Source organism: Apostichopus japonicus, chromosome 8 (assembly GCF_037975245.1).
Source record: "Apostichopus japonicus isolate 1M-3 chromosome 8, ASM3797524v1, whole genome shotgun sequence".
Lineage (NCBI taxonomy): Eukaryota > Metazoa > Echinodermata > Holothuroidea > Aspidochirotida > Stichopodidae > Apostichopus > Apostichopus japonicus.
In genome coordinates this window covers 17,106,560-17,127,754 of record NC_092568.1, presented here as the reverse complement: position 1 = coordinate 17,127,754, position 21,195 = coordinate 17,106,560, and the positions used below count along the sequence as shown (strand labels likewise).

The 21,195-nt window shown below is 38.7% G+C and overlaps 2 protein-coding genes across 2 annotated transcripts; both read left to right on the top strand.

Moving 5' to 3' along the window:
* The first annotated feature begins 1,341 nt into the window (after nucleotides 1–1,341).
* On the top strand, nucleotides 1,342–4,707 carry LOC139970778 (snaclec purpureotin subunit beta-like). The gene is made up of 3 exons (XM_071976764.1): nucleotides 1,342–1,570; nucleotides 3,275–3,422; nucleotides 4,024–4,707. The coding sequence occupies exons 1-3, from the start codon at nucleotides 1,470–1,472 to the stop codon at nucleotides 4,279–4,281; spliced, it is 507 nt and encodes a 168-aa protein (XP_071832865.1). The 5' UTR covers nucleotides 1,342–1,469; the 3' UTR covers nucleotides 4,282–4,707.
* A 3,802-nt stretch (nucleotides 4,708–8,509) lies between these two features.
* On the top strand, nucleotides 8,510–9,804 carry LOC139972162 (uncharacterized). The gene is made up of 2 exons (XM_071979148.1): nucleotides 8,510–8,652; nucleotides 8,980–9,804. The coding sequence occupies exons 1-2, from the start codon at nucleotides 8,574–8,576 to the stop codon at nucleotides 9,723–9,725; spliced, it is 825 nt and encodes a 274-aa protein (XP_071835249.1). The 5' UTR covers nucleotides 8,510–8,573; the 3' UTR covers nucleotides 9,726–9,804.
* The last annotated feature ends 11,391 nt before the right edge of the window (nucleotides 9,805–21,195 follow it).

Here is a 21,195-nt window from a genome sequence, read left to right as displayed (position 1 = left end):
GTTATTAAATGACTACAATTCAAGTTCCGTGAAATGCTAGAGGAAAATGTGTTCTATTGAACGCCATTAAGAAATATTGCCCGCGCTTATTGCAAGTTCAGGACCCGACTTCAGGGCCCGCGGTGTGAGGAGGAAACGTCAAGTTTTGTCCGAGAATTAAGGTTCAATTAATACCTGCATTGATTACTTTTCTTGACACAATATATGCTCTACCCCAAGGGCACAACCACCTGGCCTACCTTACATAAGAGACGGTTCGACGCATTATGGTACTCTTCTACAATGTCCTTAGAGTTCATGTTACCCATCTGTTTGGTGATCCAAGGCGTGCTGGATGGATTAGGGCATAATGCTTTTTCGTGGTCCCGTTACATTAATTTAAAAAGTGATGATGTAGTGGTCAATTTAATTGGTCAAGCACTCTTTGGACTGGGCAAGACGCATATTATGGTACCCTTCTACAAAGTCTTGAGAATTCATATGACCCATTTGTTAGGTGGTCCAAGGCGTGGTAGTCTTGATAAGGGCCTAAAGTGATTTTTCAGGTCCCGTTAAATTAATATAAGAAATGATGAAGTAGTGGTCATTTTAATTGGTAAAGCACTCTTTGGACCGGGCAAGACGCATTATGGTACTCTTCTACATTGTCATCAGAGTTCATATGACCCATTGGTTGAGTGGTCCAAGGCGTGCTGGTTTGATGAGGGCCTTAAGGAGTTTTTCAGGTCCCGTTACATTCATTTACGAAGTGATGAAGTAGTGGTCATTTTAGTTGGTCAAGAACTCTTTGGACCAGTCAAGATGCATTATGGTACCCTTCTACATTGTCATTAGAGTTCATATGACCCATAGATAAACCTCTTTCCACGACCAAATTTTGAACATCTTGTAATAAAGCTTTCGTCTTGTCATAGGTGTTAGGTCGATACCATTGTCGAATAAGTAACTGAATAGGTAGCCGTTACTAATTCGCGAATGTCGAACGAGGAACGAGGAATAAGTATCTAACTTCACACCGGTATATATGATCGTACAGCTGTTGGCAGAAAAGAGTCCAAATACAGTAGACAAATATCCGCAATGTATAGGCCTTATCATGACTTAACAATGCAGACAATTGGGGCTATTTCCCGCCTATTATCTCAGAGATGATTATACGGGCCACATGACATGTATAAACTATCCTTTTTATACTGTTGACATTTTAAAGTTGTTATAGAACATCTGTGGTATGCAAAATTAAACTATAGCTGTGATATATAGGGGGCGTCAATTGAGATACCAGATATGTCCAAAAACTAATGAGACGCCAACTTAAATGATTTCTACTCATAGTTACGTAAGATTCACTTACTATATAAGAATGGTCAGGAAATTGCTTCCCTGGATTAACAGTATAAAAATACCGACCGAACATATAGTTCAAATCAGAACTTTTGGTTGAATCATTGAAACAGTTACCAGAAAAAATGTTTGGAAAGGTTTTCTTTACCGTTCTGGCCACATCGGTTGCTTGCAGCTTCGCTGCCTGCCCCAGTTTGTGGACCGAATTCGATGGAACTTGCTATCGGTAAGTTTATCGACTTGCATACTTTCTCTCAGCTGATTTATAAATATATGTATAGCATACATATATGTAATCTTCCTTGTTCTATTGAACGAATCATCTGCTTTATACATTTTTATAAAATTCTTTCATTTTGTCACACATGCCCATTGCTATAAAGGATCGATACACTACATTAATAGAATTTACTTATGCTTTATTGTGAATGTTTAGGTTACGCAAAGTGTAATTTTACTATAGGACAGCAATACCCGTTAAGAGAAATCTAACATTTATTATTATATGAGCGTAAAGTTACGGTAGAAAGAGTTGTATTTGAGAGAGAATCGGCCCCTCCCGTTTGAGTAAATTGGAGGTTGCTTAGGTGCAAAATGGTGCTTTTATTTTGCACCTTTTAAAGAATTTTCGACATGTTTAGTGTATGATTGACATTAGCTTAGTCGTGATGCCTTCGCACTAATATTTGTCAGAAACCTTATCATGTTATTTCATGGTATCATTTGCATGAATCTGGTTATGCATGGTTGTCAATTTTGTTTCCAAATGCAGGTTGTTTTGTAAAATATTATGCCATGTGGATAAGTCGATTCGTAGATCTTCTAAGATTAATGTCTCAATGTGTGTTTGCCAAATTTAAACTTCGACCTTTCCAGCTTATACTGCACTGAAAGCTCAGTGAAAATGACACTCTTCTATGCAATTTCCATATCAATATTCATTATTTTCTATTGAGTTATCTGTCGTTAAACGTTTTGAGCTGAATAAAATTCGCCATATTTATTATTTACAACAGATCATGCGCCAACCACATCTCTCTGTTTTGTTTACGACCGTTAGGCCTAGGACTTACTTTCACCTCGTGGCTAGCCTGTGTTAGGTCCCTTCTCTTGAATAGTACTTTTCTTTCGTTTTTACCGATGTAGCTTGCGAAATTGTGTCATTTCTTTCCATTGTAATGAATAAACAGGTGTTTTCAGACTTTTCATTCGTGGAATTTGGTAAATAAATGGACGAAACGAGTATAGGTTACATTTGTGTAATGAACATGCTGATATGGGCGGTCGCAGTGATTTTACCGTTAATCGTTCGCGCCATAAGGGCAACAGAAAATAAATTTCTTTATTTCGACTGCGACAGCTTTTCTCTATTAAACCCACCTGGTCAGAGTGCATTTAGAATAAGAAACATCGAATCTGCTTCGGAAGTTTGTTTTCCGAAATTCATCAGCAAACATGTATCGAGACTATAAGCAATGAGCTGATCATGTATCTTACAGGTTACAAGAAAGGAATTATCACAGATTGTACAATATATAAGTGAACTTGAAGCGAACAGGTGTGACGTCATAGTTGCACACTGGCTGAAAAGGGGTTTTTTTCTTTTCTTTACAACTTGATTGTTTTGACCTTGAATGTAACGTTAGCGATATAAACCAACAACTGAGGTGCGTTCATATTGAAATGTATTTCACATTTGAAGTAGGAAAGTGGATGTTAATGTCAAGAAAAATATGCTTCGATGACATCACAGGTTTGCTTCAAGTTCACTTTGGTTATAAAACGAGTCAACTTAAAAAAAAAAAAAACGATTCATATAGGAATTGAACAAAATCACTCATTAAGATGACCATATTACTTTTATGATTTAGTGTGTAAGTCAATGGGGTTTTTAATAGACGTATGCTACCATATTCTCTCCTTATTTCAGTTATATTGGCAATCCGATTCTCAACTGGCAAGATGCCGAGACATTTTGCGTGATGGAGGGCTCACATCTTGTTTCCATTCATAGTCAAGCCGAATACGATTTTGTTCTCACTTACTGGAGGAGCGCCCGAGATGAAGTAAAAAATCTGGTAAGTCGAAAACACATTTTACTTAAGTGAGAAAAAAATGGACATAATTGGTAAGGTTCGCCTTTGAAGCATCTTCTTCCAATTTTAAACATCTTCTAATACCTTACAGTGGTTATTATGGTGACCAGAAACAAGCCAAGATATGCCAAAAGTTAGAACACTGCTTCAGAAACCAACTTTGATGCAAGTCTGTTGAAATGTTTCGTTATCTGTGCTTATATGGCAAACGAAGAATACGGTTTGTTTTCCTTTCAGTTAGCCTTCTTAAGAAGATGTAAACTGCAGGCTTTTTGCGTATACTGTCAGTACGGGTGATTTGAAGCATGATATTGGAGAACAGTATAGAGTGGTATTAACGTTGGAAAATTAAATTGTCCCATTATTTTATTTATTATTTTAAATTGTCCCATATTTTGCATGTTGAGTGCCATCATTGTCTGTGTGTTGAGCTATGTAGTCCTAGGATATTTAACAAACACACAAAAAAAATCAAAACTCTGGTACGTGTAAGTAGTGTTTATTAATGGTCTGCAACATATTAAAATCAATTTTAACTCATACACATAATTGTACATATCTCATTATTTTTTGTTCCTTCTAGGATATTTACCCCTTCAAAGGTGCAGCCAAGAGTCCATTCTTGCACATAGGTCTCAATGACAAGATGACCAATGGCGATTTCGTATGGACCGATAACACTGAAGTAGTCTTTACCGACTGGATGCCCAGAAATCCTACCCTTAATGAGTCTGAAGAAGGCGTTATGATCTGGGACAGACCTATTCCAAACGTTGGTCTTTGGAACGATATACCAAGTAGAGGCGTAGTTCTTAGGTCCGCTTTCATGTGCAAGAAGTAAATAATATAAAATACAGCCCTATCAACTGTAACATTGCGGTTTAGGTTTTAATCTTAATATATATAATAAAGACTCAACGTTATGATCTGGGACAGACCTATTCCAAACACTGGTCTTTGGAACAGACCAATTCCAAACACTGGTCTTTGGAACGATATACCAAGTAGAGGCGTAGCTCTTAGGTCCGCTTTCATGTGCAAGAAGTAAATAATATGAAATACAGGCCTATCAACTGTAACATTGCGGTTTTTTATTTTTAATCTTAATATATAATAAAGACTCAACGGAGAATTGATCAGTTTGTGAGCGATCTTTATAACTCGGTTTACAATATTTCAGTAATGGGAATTAAAAGGCACTTGGCAACTATAACAGGTATTTAACACTATATAATTCAAGGTTTCAGTAATAAAATATTGCTGCATATTTACAAACTTCTTTTTCCTTTTTTTTTGAATAAAGAATTAAACGACTTCTTCGGGTACTACTCCGTATTCTGCAACCTATACACAAACGGCCTATTTTTTAAGCAACCTTGCGGTCAATTAGGTTGGGGTTTTTCTCGGCTAGGCCCCACACCTCCTATATGGGATTTTCATTTCATTTCATGTCATTTATTTATTTTTGTTCTATCACAACATAAGTATGACGTATGACATAGAAGGAGATAAGAAAGAAAACTTGTGAAAGGAAGTGTACTATAAAAAAAAAACCTATAGGGCTTGTTGGGTATAGTAACACTCCCTTAAAAACTACAAAACTTTACAAATGGAAAAGAGAACCAAAAGAACAAAACAAATTCAAGGAACCCCTTACCAAAGACCACACTAATCCATTCGCCTCTGGTTTTTCCATGAAGGATCACGTTCCTATGCCTAATACAAAATCGGAGAAATTTATAATCTGAACCCCCTTCCACCTCACACAAACACACTCACCTTTGAAATACAACGATAGTAGTATATTTTAATAACAGCATTTGCATTTGGGTAGTATTAACCCGACATCTGGGAGGAGGAGCCTACTCTGGTTTGGATATATGAAAACTCATCTTAAATACCCTTTTCATAGGTCAAGAAAGTCGTAAGTCAAATTTGCCGATGTGTCCAAAAACAATAAATTGTTGAAATGCACAGAGAGCTATTTTTTGGCGACATTTTGAGGTGAAGTTTTGTGTTTTGCTTTTCCGATCGAGACTATGTACATGTCCCAGGCTGCCCCCCCCCCCCCCCCGTCCAACGGTCCCTGATTGCCTCAGTAGTAGTAGTATACCGGTATATTATGTATATATATACATAATATATATATAAATAATATATATTATATATATATATATATATATATATATATATATATATATATATCTATATCTATATATGTATATGTATATATATATATATATATATATATATATATATATATATATATATATATATATATATATATATATATATATATATATATATATATATATATTATTAGTATACAGAAGAAACAAATGTAGAATGTCAGACCTATACATACCATGATTGAAAAGTCAACTAGGAGTTTAGCAGTTACACTGATACAGCGACTGGTAGAATTTGGCTATCAACGTTCTATTAATCAACCTATATAGGCCTAATAGCTTTTTAGCTTTGGGCTCAAAGTTACCTTTTAGTTGAGAAATTAAGAAACTTTATGGCACAGAGGTCTACTTTCTCGGAGCATATTGAGGTGATTTTGCGTGTTTTTTTCTCCAATCGAAGCTATATACATGTCCCAGTGTCCTTCAAAGTTTTACCTTCGCCCTGTACATGATTTCTCTTCCGTCAACCCTAGAGCTGATTGCCCCAACATGCTGAAGGTTACCGATATATATATAGGAAAGAAAGAGCTGATTTAAAAAATGACAGACTTAGGTAACCGTGATGATTTCAAAGATACCTCATTATGTCTAAAGTACGTAATAGTAAAAACAATTAACTTACACTGATACAGCGACTTAGAATTGGCATTTAAAGTTCTATAAAACAACATATATAATAGCTTTACGGACCATCTTGTAATAATAATTGGGAAAAATCTTACAAACAGTTATTCTTCAACAATATTTACCCACTGTTAAAACAAATGTTGTTCTATGCGATCGTAATCAGAGGGTGTAAAGACAATTGTTTGATTGTTCGTGGATGTCACATACGACGTATAATAAAGGATATAAAAACAATGAATGAAAACTAGAAATGGGTGAGAGGATAACAAATATCTTAAATTGATGAAAACTCTAGATTCCAGTGCAAGTTCAGAGTAATTCTGTTTCAGACATGTATTTTGGAGTTTCAAAATCGATGTGAGATAACAAGTTATACCTCAAAATGTTGCACAACTCAAGGTTTGGAATTTGGGGGTCCATGGGACCACCAAAGAAGAGGGGCTAACGCCGGGCCTGGAGCAAAGTCCCTGAAGGTGTATTTTTTCAGTCATTTCTTGTTCTCTCGGTAGCCATATTAACAGAAACTATACAATTGAGTAAGAAGAACGACGCTAAAATTTTTTTGGAATGTAAGCTATCTATACACGAAAACCGAGCATTGCCATAGTTTACGAACATGGATGTAAACCTACTTTCCCCGCACTTCATTAAATTGTAGAAGTGTTTATATTTGGTCGATTTGTCCATCTCATGTTACCAGGCAACGTTTTGTCGTTTGTAGTCACGCACAATTACGTATACGTCCCTGCTCGCATGAAAAATCGTGCGTATAGAATATCGCCTCGCAACATCACATGCGTCGCGTTATTGAACAATTGAAGGATATGTACAGCGTAAAGGCGCCAATCGCCTAACTCCTGTAATTCGTGGACACAAACACGTATCAGCAACGCGATTCCTTTAGCTCAAGCGTGGATACTTACAGATGAAGTCAACTAGCGCGTGGACTGCTACGGCGTGTTGCGACTCAGAGATTTGTTACAAAAGTTATGGGTGTTATACAATGTTTTGGACAATAAATATATTTTTATTAACCTATGTTTTGAACTTGCTTGATCGTCTCACGAAGCTGACTATTACAAAATGACGGGCCAAAAATAATACTTTATCTATAGCACAATTAAAGTATGTATATATACACATATACAAATTCTACTTTTAAGTCAGTCAAGGTCTAAAGTAGCCATATTGCATGCATGTTCGAAGTCCGATTCTTTATCATTACTCATTACAGTGGCACTGCTTCCACCCGTCGCTGAGAGTTAGAAAATATATGTTCAAGTTACATCCAAGCTCTCAGTATATTACAGTTGATTGGCTCGCTATAATGTTATTATTTTGCGGTGTTGACAATACATCGCGGTACCGGATTACTCTTTTCCCATCCCAGGATGTTTGACTCGAGTCCTTGCCGCAATTCAAGTCAAAGTGAGATTCGAATCCGAGTCAAGTCAAGTCAAGTCATTTCAGTGTAGCCTGGATTTTAATCAAATCGATTCAAGGCGATGGTACAAATATCTTGTATTGGACCAAATCACGAACAAATATATCATCTAGTTTAACGAAACCATGATATTGTAAGTATTCGCAACTGAGTTTTGAAAACGCACACGGGGTAACTGATCTTGTCGAAACGGTCCCACTTCATGCCCTCCGCACGAATCCTCTCCCAGTCCCCCTCCTGCCTGATCCTTTGAACGTTAGTTACATCACAACCCCCCCCCCACCCCCACCCCCTAATGATAACGGCATACAAATCACTCACTATTGAAGTGAGGCATGTACTTCCATCCTGTGAGCTTCTACTGACGAATCTGGAAAACGAGACGTACTTCTTGGAATAAAGGTATATGCTAAAGCGCTTTTGTATCTCTTAACCACATACTGTTACCCCTTTCACCCAATACAAACCCCTTTAAACCTTCACTCATTTTATACCTAATTTATATCTTAAATAGGCCTCATACTATACATCGTTTCACGTCTATTCATTTTGTTATTAATTATACATAAACTGTAAGACGTGTGTGTACTTATGTACTTCACGTACATCATCAAAATAACGGAACAAGCCGAGGAAGACGTCTCTTAAAGAGGAGAGCGCGATTGTGCTCACGTGCGTTCGAAAAGTAGCGTCAGTGCGCGCACTCGGTCTCCTAAAAAACGCTCAATAAGTGGTCAGCGCCTACATTGACGTCATAGTCATTGTGTCAAATGTTAAAACTTTAACAATCGTCAACAGTTATAGTGTTATATCAGTTGCTAGATAACTTTATCTTCATCAACACTGCTTCGCTTTCGCTGCTATTGTACTACAATGCCTCTTGCCACCTTCAACTGCAAGTATCTTCTGATACTGTGCTTATTATTTGCTTTCATCTCGATTGACTCTTTTGGTAAGTATTTTCGCTTTAAATTTATATTCCTTTCGCCGTTATTCCTGGACGAAGATTTAGCGTTGTTGTTAGTTAGGTGTTGCCAGTAGGATAGGGAATAATTAAGGGAGTTGGCCGCTGTGTTGATGTGTTTTATATGATGCAATGAGCGGTGGATGAGGGTCAGCAATTATGTCATAGTAGACCAACTAGCTTAGATAAAATGACGATGGATATGTTCTAGATCAACAAAACATATCCGTTTTTGTTTTATATTTGACTACCTTAAAGTTCGCTTTCTTTTATAAACTAATTTAATCTCAGTGTCCATTTTTACCTTCATTTCAGGTTCCTATGAACTTGAAGATGTTATGGATGAAAACAATTCCGTCACCAGTCTATGTATATATGGCTACAGTGACGATGCTGACGAGTCTGACCATCCTGAGAACCTGAAAGAACTCACTCCCACCTTGGATGGTCAAGAATCATTGAAACTTGACCTCTACGAGATCCAAGATGAATGGTCAACACTGGACATGTTGTTCTTTGATTTTTATGACGTCATGACCTACTACCAGTCCGAGGATCTGACAGAACTCACTCCTACCTTGGATGGTCAAGAATCATTGAACCTTGACCTCGACGAGATCCAAAATGAATGGTCAACACTGGACATATTGTTCTTTGATTTTTATGACGTCATGACCTACTACCTTTACCACTTCTTTGAGCTGGTATCATCATTCCTGATGTATGACGTCACTCCTGGTTACCATGATCGTGTCTGCGTACCTCTGTCTCATGGCGATGAATTTAACTATCTTCTGCCAGAGAATGGATTTTGCCAGCGCGATGACACCAACACAAGGGTCCGAGTAGACCCACAGCTGACACCATTCACTTTCTCTTCCGATGGTGATAAATTTGATCTCCTCTGGATGGATGTCACTAAACTTGCTGGTATATTGGAAATAATGGACGACTACTATTTGATGCCAATCTTGAGAATTTTAGTCGTGGTCTTGATTTTTCGTAGAAAGAAAATGATTTCATTTAATTCCAAGGGATTCTTCATCCACTACGCCAAATAAAAGAATTCATTGCTGTCTCTGTACACTGTTATATACATCATACATCAAAGACTGCATATACTTTATTAGTATACTAGACTTTTGTATATAATCAGTACTTGTTGGTTACATCATCTTTATCAATTGGTATTCGACTATTATTTGTTTTAAATAAAAAACAGAGATATAGTAATACCATAATTCAACCTCTTTCGATTATCTTTCCTTCTCAATTGTTAAACATTAACATGTAAACCATCTAAGCTTTTCTGGGGGAGTGAAGCTCTAACTGGGACCAGCCTCCCGCACCCCCCCCCCCCCCGGAGCAGTATCCGTTATGGTCCGCTTCGGATAGTACAGTAGTAGCTGTGTGATGAGCCTATTTTGGCTTTTAATAATGTCTCATAAGGCGTTCAAAATAAAAACATTTTGATAAAGATATTTTGATGAAATTGAAGTACAGTTTGTCAACCAGGGTTGGCAACAACCAGGCTGTAACTTGTATGATCTTCCAGAAATCAATTCAATCTTAATTTACAGGCTGCCCGCTACTCCTACTGTATCAAATCTTGTTGGACACTGACTGGGAGATCAGAACATGGGTCAGATGGACCTGTAGAGTGTCATATTCAGCTATAGACTATGTATTACCTTTGTATTATATCATATCGTATTGTGTGTGGTATGTCACATTTGCCGAGTATACTTGCCGCATGGAGAGAGTACGATTATAATGATATATCCTTTCGTTTGTCCGCGATTGGTTCTTAACCATTGCAACTCTTCCAGTCGTTCCCTGTTGATGCGATATTTCTTCCATATCTTTATAGCGGAAAGGCTTTTTCGCTATAAATGTCTGTTACATCCATTGTGAAATGCTTCAACGGTCGGACTAACAATTTTTAAATTTCAGACTTCTTTTGTAGACTATATTTAAATTCAAAGTGCGTCAATTTGCACAATTTGACGTCAAGAATATTAAGAATATTCCGGGGGTGGGTGAAGCATATCCCAGACCTCCTATGGGTAGCTTGCACCTTCGGCGCTCGATGCACGTGCCGTTGGCATGAAACCAGCGGAGTTAGTCATTAAAACGGTCCGCTTTTCACAACATCGACCCCCCCCCCCCCCTTGGAAAAGCTGCATACGGGCTTGAATATATACTCTAATCTATTTCAATATTGTAGTCAGCAATCATGCTATCAAAGGTTTGTCTTTTAGGGCTAAAATTAGCAAAACTTCTAATGGAACGCACACATATAATATTCGAAGCTTCTCAGATCGAAAAAATATTGCCGTATATGTCTGAAAAGCAGAACAGAAAATGAAAAAAAAAACCAACAGGGCCACTTACATCAGTCACAAGTTTGGCTATAAAATTGGTTTGAGGCTTCAGGTTGTATAGTTAGGAAAGTAACTTTACATGAGATACATTTTCAAAAACGTTAAAACCAATCGTATTTACGTCTTTAAGTAAGGTGAGAGCTTTAAATCACCAATGAAGGAATATATATATATATTGTTCAGATAAAAGTTGAGCCAGTTGACTTCAAAATATAATAATCATAACAATAATAATCATAAATTAAAATACGAATAGAATAAAGCCTCCCGTGATGTTCGGGTTTCCACTTTGGGCGAGTCACGTGCAAAAAGGGACAACAAGTAACCAGGCATGCAGACGTAGGTGAATGCAAGGACGATCGACAGCGGATGCATGAATGTAAAAGAGACACACATTCCTGGAGCAAATGCAAGGGATGACTTCCTGTTCAAAACGACCTACTCTAAAACAATATATAAAGTGTTATCAACATAAACATGATCAAATGTTCATAGCTCCTTAAATGCCCAGCGCCAGATGTTTCGCAGATTTTTTAAAAAATTTTATTAACAGGACTTACTTAGAATGGGATAATTTCGGCTTGATTAAAGAGCCCTAATGTGCTTAGTTTGAATGTTCATTCTAGAGTGGATTTCCATATAAGATCTCTTGTATCAGCTAAAACATTTGGCAATGCATATTAGAAGATTGAAACATCTAATGGAAACCAAGAACTCCATGTTTACCACACTTTATATTTCACATATATAGTGTTGTGATTGACGTAAGACTTGTAAGATTTGAGCATAAATCAAATATTTCTACATACCACCATACTTGTACAGATTTATGAAGGTAAGCTTTTACCAGTCTTGTCCCAAACAGTCGTAAAAAAGGAACTTTTCACTAATTCTCTGTCACCATGTAAAGCAGTGCCGGATTTACGGCGGGCCCCACCGGGACCCAGGCCCGAACACCCCACATTTAACCCCTCCCCCACATGTGGGTGTCCAAAAAATGGAGGCATAAGATGCCTTTCCGTACGTCCGTCGATGGTCGACATGTAAAATACGGATCTTTGTGCGAAACTCCACACTGAACAAAGGTGGTCTTTCCCTAAATACATGGGACCTATAAGGATGCCCGGTCTTTATTCTACGGCATTTGCGTAACTTGTCACACATGTGACACCACAAACCCCATAAATTCAGTGTTAACAAATGTAAATTCTGTCGGTTTTGCAAAAAAAATTGGCATTCCTTTAGACATTTGGATGACGTTTTAGCTATCAACCACCGATCATGTGATTCCTACGGAAAACGGAATATTGATTCCTGGGGGGGGGGGGCATCAGAAAAACGAAATTTACGTATTAATTGTGACAATAGTCAATTTCCAGAACATGAGATTTCAAAATTGAAAATATTTAGATGCAACCTGAAAGTACCATTTCCAGCGATCTGGGAAGCATTTTCTGCCAAAATTTACGTGCGCTACGCGCCGACCTGCATTGGCGCTACGCTTAGATAGTGGGCCTAATCATGAAAGGTCCCCAAAATTATTCTGGCCTCGGGCCCCCACAAGATATATCCTGCCCTGGTGTAAAGCATCATGTTTGAGAAACTTGATACTTCTTATTGTTCTCCTTAATTAAATATATATCACATTCTTGCGATATAAGAATCTCGGAATTTTTAGGTCATAGAAAGTCAGTATGGAAACCTCGTAAACATGACAACTCCATATTTAAGCTCAGATTAACTTGATACTTAGTAGCTGGATCAACCTTAGTTACTTCATGATCTCTTTTTCTTGTCGAAGTCAAAGGTAATCTGAGGTCAATGGAAGTCAAAGTATTAAAACCTTGTAACCACAAATGCTCCAAAAATATATCTTGGATGCATTTTGAGCGTGGTATTTATATCCACCTTAGTGAATACAAACATTACTGGTGTCTGTAGATGTCCTAATTTATGTCTAAATACACCTCAGAATGCACCATTTGACATATAAATCTTGCATGGTAAATGCAATCATCAATCCACCTCACAGCCACACCCTTACTTTATAACATGTTTGATTCATCTAGGTTCAAGCCTACCTAAACAATTCGAGCGTGATTGGCAATTTGCCCTTCGCTCCATTCCCCTCCCCTAGCTTTGAAAAAGGGTGCACGGCAAGGAGCTCATGGTATAAACCATGAGATCTCTCGTTGAAGTTCTATTTGAGCCCAAACCGTTCTTGGCTCTTTTCCACTTCCCTTATTGTTTTAAAAGTCAGTTTTCTGTTGTTCATTATATGTATTTTGTGAAACATCCAATGCAATCTTACTTTGAGTAAACCTTAGAAATGAAATAATCTAGTATATAATGGCTCTATTAAAGTCTTTGTTGGTATGTCCTGAAGTCAATTCTAACCTTCACGTATCATATTTACGATAGGAACAGCAACTTATTTGAGGTTATAGAACACATTGAGTATAGAAGCAACTCTGCTCGTATTCTTTGCATGTATATATTATACTGACATATAAAAGTAATAATGTATTAAAATATTAAAATATTAAAATACATGGCTGATGTAAACAGTGGCGTCACCAGACTTTTCAGTCTGTGGGCACAGGGGGCACCAGCATTTGATGGGGGGCACTTAGGTGGATACGGATCGCCGTCCTGGGGAAGGGGTCTAAGGGGAGGGGGTGTCCTATTTGGAAAATTTTCGCATACGGAGGTTGGGCTAGATGCAAAATGGTGCCACATTTGATGCTAATTTCGATCTGAAGATATCTCCATTAATTGCTATTTTTGAGGTAATGATTTTAACAACGCGCAGAATTTTGCAGAGGATATGAACCACTTGCTGTCGATATTATGTCTAACCCTATCAATAGAACCTACATTTGTTGAATTAATGTGTGCATGACCCCCGACTCCTTTCTCGTTTTTCTGTCCTTCTCGTTTTCTCCCATTATCTATTAAGATGTAACAGGTTCCAGCATCGTTATTGGCTCCTATCAGGGATCTCACCATGCAATCCAAAGTTTGATCACACATCGAGTATGGCTCAGTATGCAGGTGTGAACATTCGCCATTTGTTCCTACAAGCATCTGACCTCAAATGACCTCTGCACCCCCCCCCCCCCCCACACAACAGGGTTAATATATGGGTCCACAAATATAGGCAAGTATGGTGCCTGCGGACCCTCACATTCTCACATTTCGTCAGCTCCTAACCTGTCAACCTCAGACCAAGGCAACATACTGCAGTACCCTCCCTTCTCACAGCAGGTCCGGATTTTCGGCATTTCACAGGCATCCAATTTACGAGAGGTAATAGACACACACATACAGCAGACAAACACTCTCACCCATTTTTTCGCAGCTCATTTGAAGAAAATACGAATTACTGTGCTTCTTTGTCCTTATGAAAAACCAACTCAGATGATGGGAGTTGAATATAACAAAATATATATATATTTTTTTACCAACCCAAATCTCAGATGAGGGGGGGGGGCACTCGGGGGCACTAGGTTTTCAAGGGGGGCATGTTCCTCCCTGCCCCCCCCCTTGGCGACGCCACTGGATGTAAATTGATTTTGTTTCACAATAGGTGTTTTATAAAATAGACTATTTCAATAACATACTAGCTTTTATCTTTGTTTTTTGTATTGTTTTAGGAAGATGACAACACGAGAGTAAGAAGAAGTATCGAAACAGAAAGCAATCAATTATCTCCACAAACCAATGCAGGTAGGATTCCTATAAATCGTTTATCGTTGCTATGTCTGGAATTGTTACAAACCAAAGAGTTGTCAGGCTTAGTTGTTTACTGCAGTTATTGTTGATCATAGTTTCAGTATTCTACGAGAGCAAGGTAATTCACTAACCTATAAACTTTATAACATAATATAAAGATAAATGACTAATGAAGCTGCAGAAGAACATATGTTATCGTGACGTCACAGATGACCTACTGTGATCCATTTTAAAAGGTTTATTAACTAAGTCTTTAGTTTTAAAATGCGGACACAAAATATTTGTGAAGAACTTTTCCCCTAAGAACTAAGAAATACTTTATCATGTTTGGGGCATATGATACGGTTTAAAACTCGTACCTTGGGTTGCCATTAAATTAACAAGTGATGTCATAGTGCCAATAGGATACGAAACATTTGAATTTCTGTTGTATTTCCTTTCATATTATCAAGGTAGAATGTAATCAGTGTCAACACTGAAGGCAATGCCATCATTAGGTCATATTAAAAGGTTCAATATTTTAGAGTCAACATTTGCTAAACCCATGCCCATTGCAGGATATAAGCATTGTAATATAACAATGAAAACATTTTTCCTTTTCTTTCATTTTCAAGCTGAATTTACACACTTGACACAGAAAGCATTGAAAGCATAGCTTATTAGGTACATGCTCAGAAATTCAACATGTTCGATCCACCATTATTTTGTGAAGCCCAACTCTATGACGGAAAATAGGTACTGCAATAAATATTAAGTCTATAAAAATCAATGCAAATGAGAATCGGTCTGTTATATTTTGATTTGTTCTGGTCATCACCTTTGTTTGTCAAAGAACTTTTAAGTTGCTATTTCCCTGCAGGGTGGAAGAAACATGTTCTTGTCTATTGGGGGATATGTCGTTCATCTCTATCACAAAGACACCTGATGGAGGTTGGGTGTACTTTTGCTACCTTAACTTAGACTCTTCTAAGAAGGGTATGTAAAGATATTATTAGAGAATTATTTGGTATACAAGCATTAACAGATGCCTGTATCAGCGGCGAATTAGGTATAAGAGGCTGAAATTGTATGGAAACAGTCAGATGCGAATGAAAGATCTTGTATGGGGGAGGGGGCATTTCCGCCCTCCCTCCTTGCGGCAAGCCATTGGCTTTTAGTCATGTTGCCAGATAATGGAACCGCTTGGATGTGGCATCGTGACAAGGTTTGCGTTGCTTTTACCAAACAGGGTAATACAAAAACATACCTGGATCTATCCACTAACAAGTAACGAATTATCAACGAATTTAATTTTCAGTCTTCTATGTTTCTCACTTGGAACCCATGAAAGGGGTTTTGTTATATAATCGTTCCTCGTCCTACCGAGTCTGATGCCATTACACGGTGCATTTCAGGGACGTTAAGTTTTCTCGAAGAGGTCGAGTTTGGTTTTCCAATTTGCGAAAAAACAATGCAAGCAATGTCTATTTTTCAGCAAATGGTAATAATGGATACAAATGAGCCTCACATACGTACCTCAAGTAAGAGGATATTAATGTCCATGTGCTTAATGTCTTTTCGTCGTTATATAGTCATCAATAATTGAATGCTTGATACGTGTTACCGAAAGCCGGTTAAACGCTGAACGACCACTGTGAATTCTGGACGGCTCACATAGCGTAAACAACTTGTCGTACAGGTTTCAGTAATATGAAAGCAAATGCACCACTTGCATGGCATTAATCTCTCTCTATTGTTATAAACTTGTTTCGAATAAGGAAGATGTGGTTCGTCAATGAGTATCGATAAAGTCCATTAGTGCGTTACGTGCTGGACATAACGGGGACTACTTGGTATTCCAGTCATGGCAGTTTTCTTCATCTGTTCATTGTTCATCCGAATGTAGTCCATTGACTTGTAAAACCAATAGAATAAAGAACAAGGAATCGGATAAAATTCTTCCGAGATCAAACTAGTTTTATCATGAGACGTGTACAACGAACAGATCGACCGAAGAGTTGAAGGCATCCACGAAGATCATGTGTAGTATTTGTTCCCTTTCGGGGAGAATTGTGATACACAACTGACGATAATCACACAATATCAGTCACAGTCTCGATGCAAGGGGATTGGGGTTGAGAGCGGATCGGACGTTCGGTGGTTTGGTTTTCGTGCCCAGGTTCTTTCCTGGGTGACTTTTCTTAAAAGTATCCCCGGTATTCAATCATGGAAGAATGATCGACAGATATATTTTGCTGTAACATTATAACTCAATTTAGTAATGAATAAGGCAAAATTTTAGTTTTGATTTGTTATAATAAAAAAAAAACAGACAACTTTGAGTCCAATAATGTTTCTGTAGCTATTCCAGTATTTTTCAAGATAGGTTTCGTTAAAGTTACTTATTTCTGGAATATTCGTTTAGGCTTACTTGATGGTGACGTCGGCTCCTCATTGTAGTTCTTATAGTTAATGTTAATCCGTTGGTTTTGATGTTAACCAGAATACGTTCGTTAAACTTCATATAAGCAACAGAGCACCCTTGGATGGCATTTAACACCATTTGTCCTTAATAAATTTGTAATAATTATAAACATGTCATTTGAGACCATATATTTGCATTTTAATTTTTTCCATTGAGTTTTGTAGTGCAACCGCGGAACTAGTCCGATGGGCTGTGTACTCAACTAAAAGGTCCAGTCATTATAACTAGTGAACCTCAACTGTTTAAAGGGTCATTCCAAAAAACAAACAAAAAATAAGTAATTGTGTTATAGGAATACAATCCTAACTAAACTGAGAGCAGTGGTTTTTAACGGTCCACGGCATATCAAAGTTAATTTTGTTCCTGAAGTTATCAAAAAATAATCCGGGTTATTTTTCCGTGAATCTCAAACAAAGTTCTTCAGAATCACTGTTTCCGAAACTACCTACTATCCGGTATGAGAATTTGCTACAACACTGTGGCTTAGAATGGGACAATATTGACACTTTTGCTTTCTTGCAAAAGTGATGTACATTGAATTCTATGTTTGTTAAAATTTTATCTCATGGTCTTGCTGGCTTGTATGTCTCTAACGCTGCAACGAATATAATGCTTGTTTTGGTGAAGGTAGTGTAAATCTTTGCCAACACATTTATGTCAAACAATGAGTTTAATTAAGTTCCTGCAAACCTTTGTGACTGCATGACTGCTTGAATGTTTTGCTTGGCTTACCGCAAATGACCTATTACAATAAAATTCATTCCACCTTCAGAGTGACAAGAATAGAACGGCTTTTTAGTAATTCGATGGCACTAGTTTGAAACAGGGTGTTTTTAATATAAAATCATTATATGGCTCTTAAAAGCATCCGTATATTCACTTTTAGGAGAATAGTGCCTCATCAGGCCACGTATTCAGTGGACGGTGGCTGCAAGCATGCCGGTCGCAGAGATGTCACCACCTCTGGCCAAAGGCAAGGATTCACGCACGCCACCTAGTACGCTTCTGGTCGATTTCACCGACCCTCTGCGCATCCTCCCGGGTTCTTTTGCGACAACAAGGGAGACATGGCACGGGATCCTAGGCCACAAAAAAGCACCATGCCACAACCTGAGGTATTATCGCCAGAGGTCTGTCTTGAACCCTAGCCACGATTTACACGACCGACAAGGAATGAGTCTTTCGTCACCCTCTATAGCATCGGCCACCACATCAGCTAGTAAATTATATAGTTGAATTAATATATCAAGACTCCATCGTGGACTGCTGAAAGAGAAAAAGAATTTTAAACGTGTATAATCGTTGATGGAGTCGAACTCAGTTCATCAGGTTATCAGTCCACTGTTCTACCCACTGAACCATTTGACGAGTTAACTTTCTACGAGCTTAAATTGGTATTGTTGGTTGGATACAATCTATTGGTAACAATGAACGGCACTGCCTTCAACGAAATCTCTATTCATCCTGTTTTACTCTCATTAGAACAACGCATCTGAATATCTTTATTTACAAGAAGCTCACGCTTGTCTTTGTTTACATTGCAGCAAGCAGTAAGAATGTCGTTTCCTTCCAAGACGTAAATGTACCAGTGGCGGATCCAGGATTTCGCCGAAGGGGGGGGGGGGCCCAGATGGGAAATGCCTAATCGTCGTCCTGGGGGAGGGGTCTAAAGGGAGTGGGTGCCCCCCTCCCCTTTGGAAAATTTCACAAAATATGGAGGTCCTCGGTGCAATCTGGTGCTACTTTTCGTGAAAGTTTTGAGTAAAATTTATTTCCAATAAATCATGTATTCATGGTTTGCCGGGCATATATTTGCAATTTCGAGCAATGAGCTGGGATTTACGTCTTTGGGGAGTAGGTGGTGATCAAGGGCGGCGGAACCGGGGGGGGCACAGGGGGCACGTGCCCCCCACTTTTCCTCAGGTTAAAAATGTACCCTTTTTCTACATAAAAATTGAGGTGTCTCAAGTTAGCAAGAGGCCAGGGAACCAGAATGAACACTCGGGAAGGGCCGTTTCCGGCCATCTGAGGGGTTTGTAAAACCAAAAATTTTCTTGTACGCTCCGCGCCAACCAATGGTGGCGCTCCGCTCAGATAGTCGTGCATACAACTTTGCAAATCCTGGCTACGCCCCTGACTTTTAATGAATTTCTGTGGGTCAAACTCAAAGCTATTTCGAATGGGAAAAATTTGTTAAGATATTGACAAGAAATAAACTCTAATTCGGAAGATTCCTACATTAGCAACTAGCATGATTTCACCTCATTTTGTCTCAAAAGAAAACTTGTTCCTTGTTTCCCAATTTGCACATTGGATATTGCAGTGCCAGTATGCATATTTTCCTTGAAAGGGGGGGGGGGGGGGCGGGGGGCGGCGTTGATGGAGTGATGTGTATACGCAAATAAGATAATACAATAAGAGTTATAAAGGGTACTAAATATAAGGCTGCATCTGCAAAGAAATTTCTGCAAAGTGCCCTTTGATGTCGGTGCCCCCCCAGATTAAAAGTGCTTCCGCCGCCCTTGGTGGTGATGCAAACTACTTTTTACCAGGCTACTCCAGGCCATTTCATCTTGGATGCCCCCTTCCAGATGGAGACTATTGATGCAGTCAGAGTGCCCCTCTCACCTTCACTTTATCAGAATGATGGTGTACTCTTTTTGCAAATTTATTTTACAAAAAATTACACACACAGTGGCGTAGCTAGGATTTTTTGATTGGGGGGGGGCCATGGGGGGGCTGTTCTTTCTTGTGGGGGGGGCGGAGTTTACTATCTAAGCGGAGCGCCACCTTGGTTGGCGCGGAGCGTACAGAGAAAATTTGAGATTTCAGCACTCCCCAGATCGCAGGAGATGGCACCTGTGAGGCAAAATAGCAACCAAAAAGATGTGCAACTTTGGTGACAGAAATGCAAAAAAGTTTTTCTCTTTCATGCTGACTGGCCTTGCCAACTCAGCCAGACTTTTAACTTGAGGGAAGTTGGCATCATTTGTCGTTTCAAGCTGTCAAGGCCTTTCTCCCAACTCAAACCCCTGTGGGCTACCGGTAGATTTGCAGGATATGCCCACATGTGGACTTAAATAGCATTAGAGGAAGGGGGTGGAAGACTAACACGCATCGATGTTTCGGTAATGGTCCACATTGGTGGCTCGGTGCTTATTAGGCCATTTATTGGGTTTCTTGAGGCAGCTGTCATCAGAATCTGGCTTTTTGTGCCAATCGATGACCGATAACATGTATTGGTATGTAAATTTCTTCTTCATATATCTAGCAACACTCTAAAAACAAATGAGTGGATTTCATTCCATTGGAGTGATCACTCGGCGCACTTCAAATTAAGAGTGAAATTTAACTCTATTGGAGTTAACCCTCACTCCTAATATGAGTGAATATAACTCTATTAGGAGTTAAGATTTACTCCAATGGAGTGGAAATTCACTCTTATACAGGAATGTGCTCAGTGATCACTTCCATGGAGTGAAATTCACCTATGTTTTTATCAGTACAGTACAGTGCATATCATCATAGACGTACGTACGTACGTACTACTACGTACGTTCGTATATCAGACGCACTCGATACCCACGATACGATACGGTCCTGGAGAAACTATTTCCACTCATCATTTTTTAAGGCGATACAGTAGTGAGTATTGAACAGGCACAGCCGCATGTTTGCAGGAAATTCAGAATTCCCAATATTTTATATCTCTACCAGTAGTGAAAATCATGTTTTTCGACAGTTTCGTGGACATAAAAAGTTGTTTTGTGGAATATTCAATGACATATCAGGGGCGGATGCAGGATTTGTGACAGGGGGGGGGGGGGTCTGACTGGTCCAGCCGCGCCTGAACGTAAGACTATCTAAGCGGAGTGCCATCATCGGTTGGCGCGGAGCGTACAAGAAAATTTTTGGCTTTACAAACCCCCAGATGGCCGGAAACGGCAC

Bases quoted from the DNA above. Each gene is read 5' to 3' on its own strand.
- LOC139970778 (XM_071976764.1), top strand. From the start codon at position 1,470: ATGTTTGGAAAGGTTTTCTTTACCGTTCTGGCCACATCGGTTGCTTGC. The intron at 1,571-3,274 runs GTAAGTTTATCG...TCCTTATTTCAG, and splicing joins TTCGATGGAACTTGCTATCG to TTATATTGGCAATCCGATTC. The intron at 3,423-4,023 runs GTAAGTCGAAAA...TGTTCCTTCTAG, and splicing joins GAGATGAAGTAAAAAATCTG to GATATTTACCCCTTCAAAGG.
- LOC139972162 (XM_071979148.1), top strand. From the start codon at position 8,574: ATGCCTCTTGCCACCTTCAACTGCAAGTATCTTCTGATACTGTGCTTA. The intron at 8,653-8,979 runs GTAAGTATTTTC...CCTTCATTTCAG, and splicing joins CATCTCGATTGACTCTTTTG to GTTCCTATGAACTTGAAGAT.